This window comes from Pseudophryne corroboree (genome assembly GCF_028390025.1).
Source record: "Pseudophryne corroboree isolate aPseCor3 chromosome 3 unlocalized genomic scaffold, aPseCor3.hap2 SUPER_3_unloc_34, whole genome shotgun sequence".
NCBI lineage: Eukaryota > Metazoa > Chordata > Amphibia > Anura > Myobatrachidae > Pseudophryne > Pseudophryne corroboree.
The window spans coordinates 768,256-790,513 of NW_026967524.1; the positions used below are offsets into that span (position 1 = coordinate 768,256).

The 22,258-nt window shown below is 48.3% G+C and overlaps 1 protein-coding gene and 1 long non-coding RNA gene across 2 annotated transcripts in view; both read left to right on the forward strand.

The window, feature by feature from the left end:
- Nucleotides 1-21,937, forward strand: part of LOC134984083 (zinc finger protein OZF-like) — a 48,621-nt gene extending 26,684 nt beyond the window's left edge. Inside the window, exon 2 of the mRNA XM_063949719.1 lies at nt 21,301-21,937. Within this exon, the coding sequence (XP_063805789.1) occupies nt 21,301-21,908 (608 nt within the window). The 3' untranslated portion in view covers nt 21,909-21,937. The remainder of the gene's footprint in view (nt 1-21,300) is intronic.
- Nucleotides 17,632-18,258, forward strand: LOC134984085 (uncharacterized). Its single transcript, XR_010191710.1, has 3 exons — nt 17,632-17,712; nt 17,831-17,928; nt 18,085-18,258. It is a non-coding gene; the product is annotated as an uncharacterized LOC134984085 (long non-coding RNA).
- Nucleotides 21,938-22,258: the final 321 nt, after the last annotated feature.

Here is a 22,258-nt window from a genome sequence, read left to right on the forward strand (position 1 = left end):
ATCAGTCACATACGTCTCTTCTTCTCCCTCTATATCTTTTGCATTCATATCAGTCACATACGTCTCTTTTTCTTCCTCTATATCTTCTGCCTTCATATCAGTCACATACGTCTCTTCTCCTCCCTCTATATCTTCTTCCTTTATATCAGTCACATACGTCTCTTCTTCTCCCTCTATATCTTCTGCATTCATATCAGTCACATACGTCTCTTCTTCTACCTCTATATCTTCTGCCTTCATATCAGTCACATACGTCTCTTCTTCTCCCTCTGTATCTTCTGCCTTTATATCAGTCACATACGTCTCTTCTTCTCCCTCTGTATCTTCTGCCTTTATATCAGTCACATACGTCTCTTCTTCTCCCTCTGTATCTTCTGCCTTTATATCAGTCACATACGTCTCTTCTTCTCCCTCTATATCTTCTGCCTTTATATCAGTCACATACGTCTCTTCTTCTCCCTCTGTATCTTCTGCCTTTATATCAGTCACATACGTCTCTTCTTCTCCCTCTATATCTTTTGCATTTATATCAGTCACATACGTCTCTTTTTCTTCCTCTATATCTTCTGCCTTCATATCAGTCACATACGTCTCTTCTCCTCCCTCTATATCTTCTTCCTTTATATCAGTCACATAAGTCTCTTCTTCTCCCTCTATATCTTCTGCATTCATATCAGTCACATACGTCTCTTCTTCTCCCTCTATATCTTCTGCCTTCATATCAGTCACATACGTCTCTTCTTCTCCCTCTGTATCTTCTGCCTTTATATCAGTCACAAACGTCTCTTCTTCTCCCTCTATATCTTCTGCCTTTATATCAGTCACATACGTCTCTTCTTCTCCCTCTGTATCTTCTGCCTTTATATCAGTCACATACGTCTCTTCTTCTCCCTCTATATCTTTTGCATTCATATCAGTCACATACGTCTCTTTTTCTTCCTCTATATCTTCTGCCTTCATATCAGTCACATACGTCTCTTCTCCTCCCTCTATATCTTCTTCCTTTATATCAGTCACATACGTCTCTTCTTCTCCCTCTATATCTTCTGCATTCATATCAGTCACATACGTCTCTTCTTCTCCCTCTATATCTACTGCCTTCATATCAGTCACATACGTCTCTTCTTCTCCCTCTATATCTTCTGCCTTTATATCAGTCACATACGTCTCTTCTTCTCCCTCTATATCTTCTGCCTTTATACGAGAAAGACGTTCTACCTAAATAACCCAAAAAATACAATGGCATTTGCATACTGTTTGATTAAAGTGAGGAGAAATAGTATAATATCAGTGTACTATACGCACACAGCTTCTCTGAACATCATATAGTGACCGTCACTTTGGTGTATTGGATGATACCCTAAATCCCACCTACCTGATCCTCCTGTGGGATCCTGTGATTCTCCTCTGTACAATCCTGGGAATACAGAGGACGGGGACATCTCTCTGGGGTATCTCTGTTACTGGGTCCATCTGTAGGAGACACACAGTGATTGAGTACAGTGTATATATGTGATTATCAGATGATGTGTGTATATAGGGGGCCCCCATACCTGCTCTCCCCTGTACAATACATGACAGTTTCCTCTTACCCAGTGATGTGAGGGGCCGGTGATTCTCCATCATCACGTCCTTGTACAGACCCCTGTGCTCCTCTATATACTCCCCCTCCTGCATGAAGACATAGACAGTGACATCCTGACACCTTATAGACACCAGACACACACAGTGATACAGTCATCACCCAGACACGTCTCCTGGTGTAACTGTATAATGTCCAATTCCCAGCAGTCACCTCTCCAGTCATCACCCAGACACATCCCCTGGTGTTACTGTATAATGTCCCATTCCCAGCAGTCACCTCTCCAGTCCTCACCCAGACACATCCCCCGGTGCTACTGTACTCCCAAGTCTCCTCAGACCCCAGTCATGTCCCTGTATTATTACTATAGATATAAGTGATGTTATTGTGACGCTCCCAGATCTCCTCACCTCCCCAGTCATGTCCCTGTATTATTACTATAGATATAAGTGATGTCACTGTGACACTCCCGGTCCCCTCACCTCTCCAGTCATGTCCCTGTATTATTACTATAAATAGAAGTGACATTATTGTGACGCTCCCAGATCCCCTCACTTCCCCAGTCATGTCCCTGTATTATTACTGTAGTACTTTAGTGATCTGAAGGCCTTGGGACACTATGAGGGGGCAAATCAATTAATGAATGTGTAGATCTATAAGGTAATAGAGATGGTGCCAACCGATGTATACCATATATGTGATAATAACTTGGATCTTTCTAGTGATCCAATAATGTATAGTGTTTATGCATGTTATTATTCTGTGCCTGCTGAAGGTGAGGGGACTCTGGTTAGCGCGCAGTGCGCGGGGGAGATCATGGAGAAGCTTCCAGAGGTCCCGTGTGCTGAGAGAGGTGGCTGGGCGCGTGTAGTGGCGGTTTTGTTGGTGGGCTGACTTTGGGGAGAGAAAAAGGCTGGCGGCTGAGACAAGGGAGCTTACAGGAAGGCGGTTCCCTGCGAGTGAGAGAGCCCCTGTGGGGGAAAGGAATTGGATGTTTTCCGCTGCGGGTGAGAAGCGCTGTGTTAATTTCCCCTGATGGACGCCGAGTAGGGACGACCCGGTGGCTGGATGTCACGGAAAGTGCTGGGAGGTAGAGCACTGGTGGGGCAGGCTAGTACATGGGAGGAGACCGCAGTGCGGGCAGCAGCTACCAGGAGTCCAGCAGTAGCAGACAGTTTATCCCCGAGGCAGAGCTGTGTCCCTCATCCCATCCAACCCGCAGGGAGAGCCCGGTTGTTGGAGGAGGCGGAGTCGGGGGGAGGTCCAGACCGGGCACACTATCATTGTAAGTGCAGGATACCCCCATATAAATCCTGCTAATCTGCATATTCCCCTATCAGCCTTTAACTATTAAAGTACCAGCCCCCAGCACAGTAACACAGGGACCAGCAGCATCGGTGGATCTGAGGAGTACAAATAGCACCTCTAGAGACTCCATATCCATTACATAATGACCAGCCGGGTAGCAGTCATAGAGTGCGGTGGTGTATAATGATGAAAGCAGCTCGGAGAGGGTGCAGTGTCACCTAAACTTGGAAATGGTACACTAGGGAGACTAAGCTCCCCTCGCCTATCAGAGACAGGTGCCAATAACCGGGACTTCTGTATGTTCTGGAGCCACCCCCACGGATCTACAGTGGGGCTATGCTTATACTGGGACAGGTAACACAGATCATCACCCCACTATATGTAACGAGTAGATCACGGGTGTCCGTGATTCCAGGGTGGAGAGCTCCACGTACTACCTTCCTGTTTCAGGTTGTCTAGGAGCGCTACATTTAGATCTTCCATGGAAACCATGCTGTTCATTGCCGTAAAGTAGGGATTGCTCAACAATCGTGAGGACAATTGCTCCAAGTGGATACCCATATAACCCAGAGTACTTCTTATACACAGACACGAAAGGGCCCCAACCGTGCACGATTATAGTAAGAGAACCCGGGTGGTTTTTCAAACGCAGCCCCACAACTTTCTTGTGGAATCATATTTTATGTATTGTATGCATTACCTTATGTATAGGTGGGGTATATTATTATGTATAGGTGGGGTATATTATTATGTATAGGTGGGGTATATTATTATGTATAGGTGGGGTAGATTATTATGTATAGGTGGGGTATTAGTAGAACGGTTCATGGTTTGAGTATTATATGATATAACTGTATAAGGTGGCCTATAACTTCTTGCATTTTAAAACTAGTATATTTACCGGTGGAACTGTCTCCGTATCTGTGGAAGAGCCTGAAATCACAAAGGAAAGGTACGATAGGTAAATGTGCATAGTCCTATCTGGTTACATCACATACCGACCACTACAGGGGTAGGGTATTTCTTAAGCGATTAGAGTATTGGGCTCTAAATAGCTTGGGTGGAGGCACATTGCACATATACACTGTACCCCCAGGAAAAAGAGGGGTTACATTACAATAGATATGTGATGTCACGGTGACACTCCCAGATCCCCTCACCTCCCCAGTCATGTCCGTGTAATATTACTATAGATATGTCATGTCACTGTGACACTCCCAGCTCCCCTCACCTCCCCAGTCATATCACTGTATTATTACTATAGATATGTGATGTCACTGTGACATTCCCAGATCCCATCACCTCCCCAGTCATGTCCCTGTATTATTACTATATATATATAAGTGATCTCACTGTGACACTCCCAGTTCCCCTCACCTCACCAGTCATGTCCCTGAATTATTACTAGAGATATAAGTGATGCCACTGTGACGCTCTCAGATCCCCTCACCTCCCCAGTCATGTCCCTGTTTTATTACTATAGATATAAGTGATGTCACAGTGACACTCCCAGGTGTGTGATATACATATGCTTCATACTGAGCAATATATTCAATCCCAACAATTACATATAATAACATTTATAATAATAACAATAATAATAAAAATAATAATAATAAAGACACAAAAGGCTGCACCCCAGTATAAAAATAATAACAGATGTCTTTAAAAGCAGGACACCTCAGACCATTCCTCCAGTATTGTAGGACATCACCACCACTCCCAATGTATAATAATAATAATACCAGGACACCACAAGCTGCTCCACCTGTATAATAATAATAATAATAAAAACAATAATAATAATTACAGGACACCACAGGCCGGTCCCCCTGTATAATAGTAATAATAATAATAACAGGACACCACAGACCGCTCAACCTGTATTATAATAATAATAATAATAATTACTGGACACCACAGGCCGCTCCCCCTGTATAATAATAATAATAATAATAATATTAACAGGACACCACAGGCCGCTCCCTCTGTATAATAATAACTGGACACCATAGGCTGCTCCCCCTGTATGTAACAACAGGACAACATAGGCTGCTCCCCTTGTATAGTATTAATAACAGGACACCACAGGCTGCTCCCCCTGTATAGTTTTAAAAATGAGACACCACAGGCTGCTCCCCCTGTATAATAATAATAACGACACCACAGGCTGCTCCCCCTGTCTAATAATAATAACAGGACACCACAGGCTGCTCCCCCTGTATAGTAATAATAACAGTACACCAAAGGCTGCTCACCCTGTATAATAATAATAATAATATCAGGACACCACAGGCTGCTCCCCCTGTATAGTAAGACGTCATTACCTGATCTCCACGGACACTGGGAGGCTGCAGCAGTCGATGAAAACTCACTTCCTGTATGTGGAACGCACAGTCCGGAAATAAGGTGGAACGCACAGACAGGAAGTAGGGCATGATTGGCAAAGGCTGCTTACTGGTTACTGGCCCCTCCCCTCCTTCACCCTGCCAACAGCCCCGCCCTCTGTAAATACTATTGCCATATATGTCCTCAGTGCAGGAGGCCGGCGGCCATTTTCTTGTAGACCAGTCTGGCAGAAGCAATAGGTTCCCTGACCGTGTAGTGACGTCAGGAGCGGCGGCCATTTCCCCCTGGTCTGAGCTCCGCCTTCCTTCTATCATTCCCACAAGGCAGCAGGAGCAGAGAGCAGCCATTGCTGTGTCTGGCAGCAGGTAATGATATTATTATTATTATTCTATAGGCTGAGCAGCTCTGGTGTCAGGTTCTGTACTACAGGGGGAGCAGCCTCTGGTGCCTTGTTATAGTGCAGCTGGAGCAGCCTCTGGTGCTGCATTATCCCTGTACAGGTGGCTGACACTCTAGTGTCCTATTACTGTAATACAGGTGGCGCAGACCCCGCCGTTACCATAATACAGGTGGCGCAGACCCCGCCATTACCGTAAAACAGGTGGCGCAGACCCTGCCGTTACCGTAATACAGGTGGAGCAGAGCCCGCCGTTACCGTAATACAGATGGCGCAGACCCCGCCGTTACCGGAATACAGGTGGCGCAGACCCCGACGTTACCGTAATACAGGTGGAGCAGAGCCCGCCGTTACCGTAATACAGGTGGAGCAGAGCCCGCCGTTACCGTAATACAGGTGGAGCAGAGCCCGCCGTTACCGTAATACAGGTGGAGCAGAGCCCGCCGTTACCGTAATACAGGTGGCGCAGACCCCGCCGTTACCGTAATACAGGTGGAGCAGAGCCCGCCGTTACCGTAATACAGGTGGCGCAGACCCCGCCGTTACCGTAATACAGGTGGCGCAGACCCCGCCGTTACCGTACTACAGGTGGCGCAGACCACGCCGTTACCGTAATACAGGTGGCGCAGACCCCACTGTTACCGTAATACAGGTGGCGCAGACCCCGCCGTTACCGTAATACAGGTGGCGCAGACCCCGCCGTTACCGTACTACAGGTGGCGCAGACCACGCCGTTACCGTAATACAGGTGGCGCAGACCCCGACGTTACCGTAATACAGGTGGAGCAGAGCCCGACGTTACCGTAATACAGGTGGAGCAGAGCCCGCCGTTACCGTAATACAGGTGGAGCAGAGCCCGCCGTTACCGTAATACAGGTGGAGCAGAGCCCGCCGTTACCGTAATACAGGTGGCGCAGACCCCGCCGTTACCGTAATACAGGTGGAGCAGAGCCCGCCGTTACCGTAATACAGGTGGCGCAGACCCCGCCGTTACCGTAATACAGGTGGCGCAGACCCCGCCGTTACCGTACTACAGGTGGCGCAGACCACGCCGTTACCGTAATACAGGTGGCGCAGACCCCGCTGTTACCGTAATACAGGTGGCGCAGACCCCGCCGTTACCGTACTACAGGTGGCGCAGACCACGCCGTTACCGTAATACAGGTGGCGCAGACCCCGCTGTTACCGTAATACAGGTGGCGCAGAGCCCGCCGTTACCGTAATACAGATGGCGCAGAGCCCTCCGTTACCGTAATACAGGTGGAGCAGACCCCGCCGTTTTCATAATACAGGTGGCGCAGAGCCAGCCGTTACCGTAATACAGGTGGCGCAGACCCCGCCGTTACCGTAATACAGGTGGCACAAGACCCCGCCGTTACCGTAATACAGGTGGAGCAGAGCCCGCCGTTACCGTAATACAGATGGCGCAGAGCCCGCCGTTACCGTAATACAGGTGGCGCAAGACCCAGCCGTTACCGTAATACAGGTGGCGTAGAGCCCGCCGTTACCGTAATACAGATGGCGCAGAGCCCTCCATTACCGTAATACAGGTGGAGCAGACCCCGCCGTTTTCATAATACAGGTGGCGCAGAGCCAGCCGTTACCGTAATACAGGTGGCGCAGACCCCGCCGTTACCGTAATACAGGTGGTGCAGACCCCGCCGTTACCGTAATACAGGTGGCGCAAGCCCCCGCCGTTACCGTAATACAGGTGGAGCAGAGCCCGCCGTTACCGTAATACAGATGGCGCAGACCCCGCCGTTACCGTAATACAGGTGGCGCAGACCCCGCCGTTACCGTAATACAGGTGGCGCAGACCCCGCCGTTACCGTAATACAGGTGGTGCAGACCACGCCGTTACCGTAATACAGATGGCGCAGAGCCCGCCGTTACCGTAATACAGGTGGCGCAAGACCCAGCCGTTACCGTAATACAGGTGGCGTAGAGCCCGCCGTTACCGTAATACAGATGGCGCAGAGCCCTCCATTACCGTAATACAGGTGGAGCAGACCCCGCCGTTTTCATAATACAGGTGGCGCAGAGCCAGCCGTTACCGTAATACAGGTGGCGCAGACCCCGCCGTTAACGTAATACAGGTGGTGCAGATCCCGCCGTTACCGTAATACAGGTGGCGCAAGCCCCCGCCGTTACCGTAATACAGGTGGAGCAGAGCCCGCCGTTACCGTAATACAGATGGTGCAGATCCCGCCGTTAACGTAATACAGGTGGCGCAGACCCCGCCGTTACCGTAATACAGGTGGCGCAGACCCCGCCGTTACCGTAATACAGGTGGTGCAGACCACGCCGTTACCGTAATACAGGTGGCGCAGACCCCGCCGTTACCGTAATACAGGTGGCGCAGAGCCCGACGTTACCGTAATACAGGTGGAGCAGAGCCCGCCGTTACCGTAATACAGGTGGAGCAGAGCCCGCCGTTACCGTAATACAGGTGGAGCAGAGCCCGCCGTTACCGTAATACAGGTGGCGCAGACCCCGCCGTTACCGTAATACAGGTGGAGCAGAGCCCGCCGTTACTGTAATACAGGTGGCGCAGACCCCGCCGTTACCGTAATACAGGTGGCGCAGACCCCGCCGTTACCGTACTACAGGTGGCGCAGACCACGCCGTTACCGTAATACAGGTGGCGCAGACCCCGCTGTTACCGTAATACAGGTGGCACAGACCCCGCCGTTACCGTACTACAGGTGGCGCAGACCACGCCGTTACCGTAATACAGGTGGCGCAGACCCCGCTGTTACCGTAATACAGGTGGCGCAGAGCCCGCCGTTACCGTAATACAGATGGCGCAGAGCCCTCCGTTACCGTAATACAGGTGGAGCAGACCCCGCCGTTTTCATAATACAGGTGGCGCAGAGCCAGCCGTTACCGTAATACAGGTGGCGCAGACCCCGCCGTTACCGTAATACAGGTGGCACAAGACCCCGCCGTTACCGTAATACAGGTGGAGCAGAGCCCGCCGTTACCGTAATACAGATGGCGCAGAGCCCGCCGTTACCGTAATACAGGTGGCGCAAGACCCAGCCGTTACCGTAATACAGGTGGCGTAGAGCCCGCCGTTACCGTAATACAGATGGCGCAGAGCCCTCCATTACCGTAATACAGGTGGAGCAGACCCCGCCGTTTTCATAATACAGGTGGCGCAGAGCCAGCCGTTACCGTAATACAGGTGGCGCAGACCCCGCCGTTACCGTAATACAGGTGGTGCAGACCCCGCCGTTACCGTAATACAGGTGGCGCAAGCCCCCGCCGTTACCGTAATACAGGTGGAGCAGAGCCCGCCGTTACCGTAATACAGATGGCGCAGACCCCGCCGTTACCGTAATACAGGTGGCGCAGACCCCGCCGTTACCGTAATACAGGTGGCGCAGACCCCGCCGTTACCGTAATACAGGTGGTGCAGACCACGCCGTTACCGTAATACAGATGGCGCAGAGCCCGCCGTTACCGTAATACAGGTGGCGCAAGACCCAGCCGTTACCGTAATACAGGTGGCGTAGAGCCCGCCGTTACCGTAATACAGATGGCGCAGAGCCCTCCATTACCGTAATACAGGTGGAGCAGACCCCGCCGTTTTCATAATACAGGTGGCGCAGAGCCAGCCGTTACCGTAATACAGGTGGCGCAGACCCCGCCGTTAACGTAATACAGGTGGTGCAGATCCCGCCGTTACCGTAATACAGGTGGCGCAAGCCCCCGCCGTTACCGTAATACAGGTGGAGCAGAGCCCGCCGTTACCGTAATACAGATGGTGCAGAGCCCGCCGTTAACGTAATACAGGTGGCGCAGACCCCGCCGTTACCGTAATACAGGTGGCGCAGACCCCGCAGTTACCGTAATACAGGTGGTGCAGACCACGCCGTTACCGTAATACAGGTGGCGCAGACCCCGCCGTTACCGTAATACAGGTGGCGCAGACCCCGCCATTACCGTAATACAGGTGGCGCAAGACCCAGCCGTTACCGTAATACAGGTGGCGCAGAGCCCGCCGTTACCGTAATACAGATGGCGCAGAGCCCTCCGTTACCGTAATACAGGTGGCGCAGACCCCGCCGTTTTCATAATACAGGTGGCGCTGAGCCCGCCGTTACCGTAATACAGGTGGCGCAGAGCCCACGTTGCCGTAATTCTATACACGGGACAATACAGGTGTTGTGTCCTGTGGCATTTTGCTGTACAGGGGGAGCAGTCTGTGTTGTCATAATCTACAGGGGTAGCGTCCTGTGCTGTCATAGTATACAGGGGGAGCGGCATGTGTTGTCATAATATACAAGGGTAGAATCCTGTGCTGTCATAGTATACAGGGGGAGTGGCCTGTGCTGTCATAGTATACAGGGGGAGTGGCCTGTGCTGTCATAGTATACAGGGGGAGCGGCATGTGTTGTCATAGTATACAGGGGTAGCGTCCTGTGCTGTCATAGTATACAGGGGGAGCGGCATGTGTTGTCATAGTATACAGGGGTAGCGTCCTGTGCTGTCATAGTATACAGGGGGAGCGGCCTGTGTTGTCATAATATGCAGGGGTAGCATCCTGTGTTGTCATAATATACAGGGGTAGCATCCTGTGCTGTCATAATATACAGGGGTAGCATCCTGTGCTGTCATAGTATACAGTGGGAGTGGCCTGTGTTGTCATAATATACAGGGGTAGCTTCCTTTGCTGTCATAGTATACAGGGGGAGTGGCCTGTGTTGTCATAGTATACAGGGGCAGCATCCTGTGTTGTCATAGTATACAGGGGTAGCATCCTGTGCTGTCATAGTATACAGGGGGAGTGGCCTGTGTTGTCATAATATAGAGGGTTAGCATCCTGTGCTGTCATAGTATACAGGGGGAGTGGCCTGTGTTGTGATAATAGACTGGAGGAGCAGCCTGTGGCATCCCACTCTACAGGGGGAGCAGCCTGTAGTGTCCTGTTGTAGTTATTATTATTATTATTATTATTTCTCTTACATCCTAGAGGATGCTGGGGACTCCAAAAGGACCATGGGGTATAGACGGGATCCGCAGAAGACATGGGCACACTATAAGACTTTGAATGTGTGTGAACTGGCTCCTCCCTTTATGCCCCTCCTCCAGACCTCAGTTAGACTTTGTGCCCAGGAGTGATGGGACACACACTAGGGGAGCTCTACTGAGTTTCTCTAAAAGACTTTATGTTAGGTTTTTTATTTTCAGGGAGATGTGCTGGCTACAGGCTCCCTGCTTGATGGGACTGATGGGAGAGAAGCAGACCTACTTCTTCTCAGTTAAAGGCTCTGCTTCTTAGGCTACTGGACACCATTAGCTCCAGAGGGTTCGATGACTTGGTGCGCCTAGCTGCTTGTTCCCGGAGCCGCGCCGTCACCCTCCTCACAGAAGCCAGGAGAAAGAAGCCGGGTGAGTATACAGAAGAAAGAAGACTTCAATGACGGCAGAAGACTTCGGTAATGAGGTACAGTGCAGCGGTCGCGCTGCGCGCCATGCTCCCACACATACTTCCAGCGGCACTCACAGGGCGCAGGGGAGGGGGGGCGTCCTGGGCAGCATGTTATTGGGGGGGTGGCACAGTAATTTGGTGCTATTTAAACAGCGCAGACATCATATATTATTTGGGGTGTGAGCTGGTATACTCCCTGTGTGTTCTCTCTGATAGGCTTCCCTGTGGGTCTGTCCCCTATAGCCAGTGTGAGTGTGAGTGTGTCGGTACAGTGTGTCGACATGTCTGAGACTGAGTGCTCCTCCCCGGAGGTAGTTACTGGGGGCGCAGAGAAGGATGTGGGAGTGACTCTGTCGGCACTGCCGACTGCTGATTGGGTGAATATGTTGAGTGCATTGAATGCAAATGTGGTGTTATTGTCTAAGAGGCTGGATAAATCTGATTCTCAGACACAAACGTGGAGAAAATCCATGGAGGACGACTTATTCCAGGTACAGGCCCCTCAAGGTCACAAAAGCGGTCATTTACCCAAATAGCTGATACGGATAGCGACACAGACACTGGCTCCAGTGTCGACTATAGTGAGGCCAGTTTACATCCAAAATTGGTTAAGAGTATTCAGTACATGATTGTGGCTATTAAAGATGTTTTCCATATTTCTGAGGAACTTCCTGTTCCAGATACAAGGGTTTGTTTGTATAAGGGAAAGAAACCTGAGGTGACATTTCCCCCCTCTCATGAACTGAACGCTCTTTGTGAAAAGGCTTGGGAATCGCCTGACAAAAGGTGGCAGATTCCTAAGAGAATTTTTATGGCATATCCTTTCCCCTCTGACTACAGGGAAAAGTGGGAGTCATCTCCCAATGTGGAAAAGGCTCTATCCCGGCTGTCCAAGAAGGTGGCACTTCCGTCTCCCGACACTGCTGCCCTCAAGGATCCTGCGGATCCTAAGTAGGAAACGACATTAAAAGCCATTTATGTCACTACGGGTGCGCTCCTCAGACCTGCCGTGGTGTCGGCTTGGGTGAGTAGTGCTATTACTAAATGGGCTGATAATTTGGCATCTGACATGGATAACCTGGATAGGGATAACATTCTTTTGACTCTCGGTTATATCTGGGACGCTGCAGCTTACCTAAAGGATGCAACGAGGGATATTGGCCTCTTAGGATCAAGGGCCAATGCCATGGCGGTCTCGGCCAGAAGAGCGCTGTGGATTCATCAATGGAATGCTGATGCCGACTCCAAGAAAGCTATGGAAGCTCTCCCTTATAAAGGTAGTGTCTTGTTTTGGTGACAGCCTCGCTGACCTGGTGTCTACCGCTACAGCGGGTAAGTCATCTTTTCTTCCTTATGTTCCAGCACAACAGAAAAAGGCACCCCATTATCAGATGCGGTCCTTTCGGCCTAATAAATACAAAAAAGGAAGAGGCTAGTCCTTCCTTGCTTCAAAGCGCAGAGGAAGGGGAAAAAGGTCCCCTGCTGTGTCAGGCTCCCAGGACCAAAAGTCTTCCCCGGCCTCTGCCAAGTCCACCGCATGACGCTGGGGCTTCCCTATGGGAGTCCGTGCCGGTAGGGGCGCATCTCCGACTCTTCAGTCGGGTCTGGTGTCACTCGGGCCTAGATCCTTGTGTCTTAGACATAGTTTCCCAAGGGTACAAACTGGAGTTTCAGGAGGTGCCCACCACAGATTTTTCAAGTCAGCCTTGCCAGTTTCTATCCCAGAAAGGGAAGTAGTGAGTGCTGCAATACAAAAGCTATGTCAACAGAGTAATTGTCCCGGTACCCCCGTCCCAATGGGGAGAAGGGTTTTATTCGAGCCTCTTTGTTGTACCAAAGCTGGACGGCTCGGGCAGACCGATCCTGAACTTAAAATCCCACAATCTGTATTTAAAAACTTTCAAGTTCAAGATGGAGTCTCTTCGAGCAGTGATCTCCAGTCTAGAAAGGGGGGATTTTATGGCGTCAGTCGACATAAAAGATGCCTACTTACACCGTCCCGATATATCCACCACATCAAGCTTTCCTGAGATTTGCGGTGCAGGATTGTCATTACCAATTTCAGACGTTGCCGTTTGGGCTTTCCACGGCCCCGAAGGTCTTTACCAAGGTGATGGCGGAAATTATGGTACTTTTACGCTAGCAGGGTGTCACAACTATCCCGTACTTTGACAATCTCCTGATAAAGGCGAGCTCGAAGGAGCAGTTGCTAAGAAATGTGGAACTGTCCCTGACTGTTCTGTAAGACCATGGTTGGATTCAGAATTTGCCAAAGTCTAAGTTGATTCTGACAAATCGGCTGCCTTTCTTGGGCATTATCCTGGACACGGAACTGCAAAGAGTGTTTCTTCCGCCGGAAAAAGCTCTGGAAATCCAATGCATGGTCAAGGAGATTCTGAAACTGGCAAGAGTGTCGATTCATCAATGCAATCGAGTGCTAGGGAAGATGGTTGCGGCTTACGAAGCCATTCTATTTGGCAGGTTTTATTCAGTGGGATCTGCTGGACAAATGGTCCGGGTCTCACCTGCACATGCACCGGAAAATAAGTCTATCTTCCAGGACCAGAATTTCTCTCCTGTGCTGGCTGCAAAGTTCTCACCTTCTAGAGGGATGCAGGTTCGGGATCCAGGATTGGGTCCTGCTGACCACGGATACAAGTCTCCGAGGCTGGGGAGCAGTCACAGCAGGGAATATGGTCAAGCCAGGAAACTTGTCTCCACATAAACGTTCTGGAGTTAAGAGCCATTTACAATGCCTTCTGCAAGCGGAACACCTTCTTCAAGGTCTACCTGTCCTGATCCAGTCGGACAACGTAACAGCGGTGGAGTACGTAAACCGCCAGGGCGGAACAAAGAGCAGAGCGGCGATGGCAGAGGCCACAAGAGTTCTCCGCTGGGCAGAAAAACACGTGAGCGCTCTGTCAGCAGTTTTCCTACTGGGCGTGGACAACTGGGAAGCAGACTTCCTCAGCAGACACGATCTCCATCCAGGAGAGGGGGCTCTTCATCAAGAGGTATTTCCAGAAGTGACAAGTCGTTGGGGAATTCCTCAAATAGACATGATGGAGTCTCGCCTTAACAAGAAGCTTCTGAGGTATTGTTCCAGGTCGAGGGACCCCCAGTGCAGTGACTCTGTGGGTGTTTCAGTCGGTATATGTGTTCCCTCCACTTCCTCTCATTCCAAAAATGTTGAGGAACATAAGACGAACAATGGTTCCGGCAATACTCGTCGTTCCAGATTGGCCACAGAGGGCCTGGTATCCGGATCTTCAGGAATTGCTCATAGAAGATCCTTAGCCGCTTCCTCTCAGAGAGGACCTGTTACTAAAGGGACCATGCGTATTTCAAGACTTACCGCGGCTGCGTTTGACGGCGTGGAGGTTGAACGGCAAATCCTAGCTCGAAAGGGGGTATTCCCGGGGAAGTCATCCCCACTCTTAAGGCTAGAAGGGAGGTCACGGTGAAGCATTATCACCGTATTTGGAGAAAATATGTGTTGTGTTGTGGTGTGAAGCCAAGAAAGCTCCTACGGAGGAGTTTCAGCTGGGTCGTTTCCTCCATTTTTTTCAGGCAGGCGTGGAGGCAGTCCTAAAATTGGATTCCATCAAAGTGCAGATTTCGGCTTTATCTATTTTCTTTCAAAAAGAATTGTCCGCCCTTCCTGAAGTTCAGACCTTCATGAAGGGAGTGCTGCATATCCATCCTCCGTTTGTGGCACCGTGGGATCTTGACGTGGTGTTACAATTTCTTATGTCTCACTGGTTTGAACCTTTGCGGAAGGTTGAGTTGAAATATCTCACTTGGAAAGTGGTCATGCTTTTGGCCTTAGCGTCCGCCAGACGGGTGTCGGAATTGGAGGCTTTGTCTCACAAGAGCCCATATTTGATTTTCCATGTGGATAGAGCGAAATTGAGGACTCGTCAACAATTTCTGCCAAAGGTGGTGTCTTCATTTCACATAAATCAACCTGTTGTGGTGCCTGTGGCTACGGATGCCCTGACTGTGCCAAAATCTCTCGATGTCGTGAGAGCTTTGAAAATTTATGTTGCCAGAACGGCTCTTGTTAGGAAAACGGATGCTCTGTTTGTCCTGTACGCTTCCAACAAGATTGGAAATCCTGCTTCCAAGCACGCTCATTCTACGGCCAGATTGCCATTGCCGAAGTCAGTAAAGGCCCATTCTACCAGGAAGGTGGGCTCATCTTGGGCGGCTGCCCGAGGGGTCTCGGCACTTCAACTTTGCCGAGCAGCTACGTGGTCGGGTTCAAACACTTTTGCTAAGTTCTACAAGTTTGATACCCTAGCTGATGAGGACCTCATGTTTGCTCAGTCGGTGCTGCAGAGTCGTCCGCACTCTCCCGCCCGGTCTGGAGCTTTGGTATAGACCCCATGGTCCTTTTGGAGTCCCCATCATCCTCTAGGACGTAAAAGAAAATAGGATTTTAATACCTACCGGTAAATCCTTTTCTCCTAGTCCGTAGAGGATGCTGGGCGCCCATCCCAGTGCGGACTGTTACTTGCAGTTGTATTGTTTTCGGTTACACGTAGATTGTTCATCCGTTATGTTCAGCTTGTTGCTGTTTTTCATTCATACTGTATCTGGTATTCCTGGTAATCCAGTTGTACGGTATGTTTGTGGTGTGAGCTGGTATGTATCTCACCCTTAGTGTAACAAAAATACTTTTCCTCCAAATGTCCGTCTCCCTGGGCACAGTTCCTATAACTGAGGACTGGGGGAGGGGCATAGAGGGAGGAGCCAGTTCACACCCATTCAAAGTCTTATAGTGTGCCCATGTCTCCTGCGGATCCCGTCTATACCCCATGGTCCTTTTGGAATCCCCAGCATCCTCTACGGACTAGGAGAAAAGGATTTACCGGTAGGTATTAAAATCCTTTTTATTATTATTATTATTATTATTATTATACAGGAGGATCAGCCTGTGTCCTATTATTATTATTTTTTTGCAAAGGGAGCAACCTGTGGTGTCATTTTATTATTACTATAAAGGAAGAGCAGAATGGGGTGTCCTGTTGTTATTAGTATAATACGGGGGGAGCAGGTTTTTGTGTATGGTTATTATTATACAGGGACAGCAGCTTGTGGTTTCCTGGTGGTATTATTATTATTATTATTATTATTATACATTGGGAGTGGTGGTGATGTCACAGTGATTTCACTTATATCTATACTAGTAGTACAGGGACATGACTGGGAGGTGAGAGGATCTGGGAACATCACTTTGACATCACTTACAGCTATAGTAACAATACAGGGACATAGCTGGGGTGGTGAGGGGATCTGCTAGTGATACAGTGACATTACATATCTATAGTAATAATACAGGGACATAACTGGTGAGGTGAGGGATCTGGGAGTATACCAGTGCCATCACTTATATCTAGTGATAATACAGGAACATGACTGGGGAGGTAAGGGTATCTGGTAGCATCACTTATATTTATAGTAATAATACAGTGACATGACTGGGAAGGTGAGGGCATCTGAGAATGTCACAATGACATCACTTATATCTATAGTAATAATACAGGGACATGACTGGAAGGTGAGGGGGATCTGGGAACGTCACATTTACATCACGTATAATTACAGTAATAATACAGGGACATGACTGGGGAGGTGAGGGGGATCTGGGAGCATCACAGTGACATCACTTATATCTATAGTGATAATACAGGGACATGAATAGGGAGATGAGGTGATCTGGAAGCATCACTTATATCTATAGTAATAATACAGGGACATGACTGGTGAGGTGAGGGGCTGTGGTAATGTCACAGTGACATCACTTATATTTATAATAATAATAATACAAGGACATAACTGGGAAGGTGAGGGTATCTGGGAATGTCACAGTGACATTAATTACATCTATAGTAATAATACAGGGACATGACCGTGGCAATGAAGGGGTCTGGGAGTGTCATAGTGACATCACTTTTATCTATAGTAATAATACAGGGACATGACTGGGGAGGTGAGGAGATCTGGGAGTATTTACAGTGATATTGATGTCACCCCCATTTAGCAGGATTACACCATAGTGAAGACATCCGGTAAGCGTGAGACCCCCAGCAACCATCCTCATGTTGCAGGTGGACTAAGCAGGACCTAGAGCCCTATCACGGTGCCTCCACCTCACTCACTGATACATAAGAGACACAATGACCAGAAGATCCTGGAACTCGCCAACAAGATCAATCAGCTGCTGACTAGAGAGGTGACTCCTGGGAATGGGGCATTATACTGTAACACCAGTGGTCGTGTCTGGGTGATGACTGGAGAGGCGACTCCTGGGAATGGGGCATTATACAGTAACACTGGGGGACGTGTCTTGGCGATGACTGGGGAGGTAGCTGCTGGGAATGGGACATTATACAGTAACACCAGGGGATGTGTCTGGGTGATGACTGGAGAGGTGACTGCTGGGAATGGGACATTATACAGTAACACCAGGGGATGTTTCTGGGTGATGACTGTATCACTGTGTGTGTCAGGTTCCTATAAGATGTCAGGATGTCACTGTCTATGTCTCCATGCAGGAGAGGGAGTATATAGAGAAACACAGAGGTCTGTACAAGGACATGATGATGGAGAATCACCGGCTCCTCACAACACTGGGTAAGAGGAGACTGTCATGTATTGTACAGGGTAGAGCAGGTATGGGGGCCCCTATATACACACATCATCTGATAATCACATATATACACTGTACTCAGTCACTGTGTGTCTCCTACAGATGGGCCCAGTAACAGAGAAACCCCAGAGAGATGTCCCCGTCCTCTGTATTCCCAGGATTATACAGAGGAGAATCACAGGATCCCACAGGAGGATCAGGTAGGTGGGATTTAGGGTCTCACCCATATACCAAAGTGACTGTCACTATATGATCTGTAGAGAAGCTGTGTGTATTATACACTGATATTATACTGTTTCACCTCAGTTTAATCTGACTGTGTGCAAATGTCATTATAGTGTTTGTTTGTTTTTTAGGTAGAACGTCTGTCTAATATTTAAACAGAAGATATAGTGGGAGAAGAGACGTATGTGACTGTTATAAAGGCAGAAGATATAGAGGGAGAAGAAGAGACGTATGTGACTGATATAAAGGCAGAAGATATAGAGGGAGAAGGAGAGACGTATGTGACTGATATGAAGGCAGAAGATACAGAGGGAGAAGAAGAGACATATGTGATTGATATAAAGGCAGAAGATATAGAGGGAGAAGAAGAGATGTATGTGACCGATATAAAGGCAGAAGATATAGAGGGAGAAGAAGAGACGTATGTGACTGATATAAAGACAGAAGATATAGAGGGAGAAGAAGAGACGTATGTGAGGGGTGATCAGCAGTGTAAGGAGGAGGAGATCCCTACAGATATCAGCACAGGTGAGTAATAAACACTTATTACATAAAAGAGTCACATATTCTCCTTGCTCAGTCACTACAGCAATCTCTTATACTACACCTTCCTATATTTATTTTTCCAGTGAGGGAGTCAGGAGCCATCAGCCCCCATTGTACTCCTGCTCTCCCCCTCACATCATGTCACTGTGTGTTACCAGCCCTGAGATCTGACCAGTCTCCTTCCCACACTCTCTGGTGTATCTCATACATCAGGAGCCATCAGCCCCTATTATACTCCTGCTCTCCACTCACATCATGTCACTGTGTGTTACCAGCCCAGAGATCTGACCAGTCTCCTCCCCACACTCTCTGGTGTATCTCATACATCAGGAGCCATCAGCCCCTATTATTCTACTGTTCTCCCCCTAACATCATGTCACTGTGTGTTACCAGCCCAGATATCTGAACAGTCTCCTCCCCACACTCTCTGGTGTATCTCATACATCAGGAGCCATCAGCCCCTATTATACTCCTGCTCTCCACATCACATAATGTCACCGTGTGTTACAAGACCAGAGATCTGACCAGTCTCCTCCCCACACTCTCTGGTGTATCTCATACTTCAGGAACAATCAGTCCCTACTATACTCCTGCTCTCCCCCTCACATCATGTCACTGTGTGTTACCAGCCCAGAGATCTGACCAGTCTCCTCCCCACAATCTCTGGTGTATCTCATACATCAGGAGCCATCAGCCTCTATTATAGTCCTGCTCTCCCCCTCACATCATGTCACTGTGTGTTACCAGCCCAGAGATCTGACCAGTCTCCTCCCCACACTCTCTGGTGTATCTCATACTTCAGGAACCATCAGTCCCTACTATACTCCTGCACTCCCCTTCACATCATGTCACTGTGTGTTACCAGCCCAGAGATCTGACCAGTCTCCTCCCCACAATCTCTGGTGTATCTCATACATCAGGAGCCATCAGCCTCTATTATAGTCCTGCTCTCCCCCCTCACATCATGTCACTGTGTGTTACCAGCCCAGAGATTTGACCAGTTTCCTCCCCACACTCTCTGGTGTATCTCAAACATCAGGAGCCATCAGCCCCTATTATACTCCTGCTCTCCCCCTCACATCTTGTCACTGTGTGTTACCAGCCCAGAGATCTGACCAGTCTCCTCTCCACACTCTCCGGTGTATCTCATACATCAGGAGCCATCAGCTCCTATTATACTCCTGCTCTCCCCCTCACATAATGTCACTGTGTGTTACCAGCCCAGAGATCTGACCAGTCTCCTCCCCACACTCTCAGGTGTATCTCATACTTCAGGAACCATCAGTCCCTACTATACTCCTGCTCTCCCCTTCACATCATGTCACTGTGTGTTACCAGCCCAGAGATCTGACCAGTCTCCTCCCCACACTCTCTGGTGTGTCTCATACATCAGGAGCCATCAGCCTCTATTATCCTCCTGCTCTCCCCCTCACATCATGTCACTGTGTGTTACCTGCCCAGAGATCTGACCAGTCTCCTCCCCACACTCTCTGTTGTATCTCATACATCAGGAGATATCAGCCCCTATTATACTCCTGCTCTCCCCTCACATCATGTCACTGTGTGTTACCAGCCCAGAAATCTGACCAGTCTCCTCCCCACACTCTCTGGTGTATCTCATACATCAGGAAATATCAGCCCCTATTATATTCCTGCTCTCCCCCTTACATCATGTCACTGTGTATTACCAGCCCAGAGATCTTACCAGTCTCCTCCCCACACTCTCTGATGTATCTCATACATCAGGAGCCATCAGCCCCTATTATACTCCTGCTCTCCCCCTCACATCATGTCACTGTGTGTTACCAGACGATAGTATAAGGTATATAGTTACGGGAAAAGAAGCGTCACATAAATGTCCTGTATGTCAGAGCAGTATGGACAGTAGATCAATGTTTCCATCAGTAGTTATTGGAGAAGCGTCTCCGAGTATTCTCAGACAGCGGGTGTGCCAGGAAAGCAATGGGATGGTGGTAGAGGTGGGAAAGATGATATATTGTGTAGAGAGAGTCACCTCACACGTTCCATGTATCAGGCTAGGAGTATACAGTGGCCGAATAGCTGAGACTGAGGCAGGATGTTCCAAGGGACTGGTCCCTACATCAGGAAGTCTTCCAGCTACCGAAAGAAAGATTTGGGCTTCTTCAAGTAGACATTATGGCAGCAGCTCATGTCACCTGTAGTAATACCACGTTATCTCTCAGTGGTAGTTATACTCCAGTCCGATCATCCTGGTTTTAATAAAATAAACATAACACCAATGCTTACAGGTAATGTCATTTATAGAGTTATATATTGTAACCTGTAACACACTGGGTCTTGTCTACTCATTTTATAGTAATTTGCTATTTTCAATTATAATCTTTACTAGATTAAAATTGTTACAGGAAAATTCATATTTACATAATGTATTTTATTTCCAGCAGATGGACACACAAGCAGGAATATCTCAGAAGGACATCTAATGTTATCCCCGGATTGTGACATAAAAGATAATGACAGTAGACAGGATTCTTCAGGAGATAACCCCATTACACCAGTTATACATCCAGCTCTATCAGCTGATCCCCCTGATCCTGGGAAATGTTCTCCTGATCACTCTGATATTGGTGCATCTGTTACAGCTCTGACAGTAGATACAGTGTTTCCCTGTTCTATAGATGCCAAATGTTTTACACAGAACACAAAGCGCATTACCCATCAGCCAGCTAAGGCAGGTGAGAGGCAATTTCCGTGTTCTGAGTGTGGGAAATGTTTTACATACAAATCAGCTTTTGTTACACATGAGAGAAGTCACACAGGTGAAAAACCATTTCCATGTTCTGAGTGTGGGAAATGTTTTATACATAAGTCACATCTTGTTGCACATCAGAGAATTCACACAGGTGAGAAACCATTTCCATGTTCTGAGTGTGGAAAATGTTTCATACAAAAATCACTTCTTGTTAGACATGAGAGAAGTCACACTGGTGACAAACAATTTCCATGTTCTGAATGTGAAAAATGTTTTATACAAAAATCAGCTCTTGTTATACATGAAAGAAGTCACACTGGTGAGAAACCATTTCCATGTTCTGAGTGTGGGAAATGTTTTATACAGAAATCACATCTTGTTAGACATGAGAGAAATCACACAGGTGAGAAACCATTTCCATGTTCTGAATGTGGGAAATGTTTTATACATAAGTCACAACTTGTTAGACACGAGAGAAGTCATACTGGTGAGAAACCATTTCCATGTTCTGAGTGTGGGAAATGTTTTATACAGAAATCAGATCTTGTTACACATGAGAGAAGTCACACAGGTGAGAAACCATTTCCATGTTCGGAGTGTGGGAAATGTTTTGCACACAAATCACATCTTGTTAGACATGAGAAAAGTCACACATGTTCTGAGTTTGAGAAATAAATCTGCTTTGTTTCACACATTAGACATCACACAGGTGAGGAACCTTTATTATCTCATCATCACCATTGCCATGTAATGTTCCTCATGGTCCTATCCTAGCTCCTATGCTTTTTGCAATATACATGCTGCTACTGGGTGAAACAATCAGACGTCACGTGGAGGCCACACACACTACTGAGCCTCATTTTGACTTGTTTTAAGGACATTACATCAAAGTTGGATCAGCCTGTAGTGTGTTTCTCCACTTTAATTTTGAGGGTGACTCCAAATCCAGACCTCCATGGGTTCATAAATTTGATTTCCATTGATAATTTTTGTGTGATTTTGTTGTCAGCACATTCAACTATGTA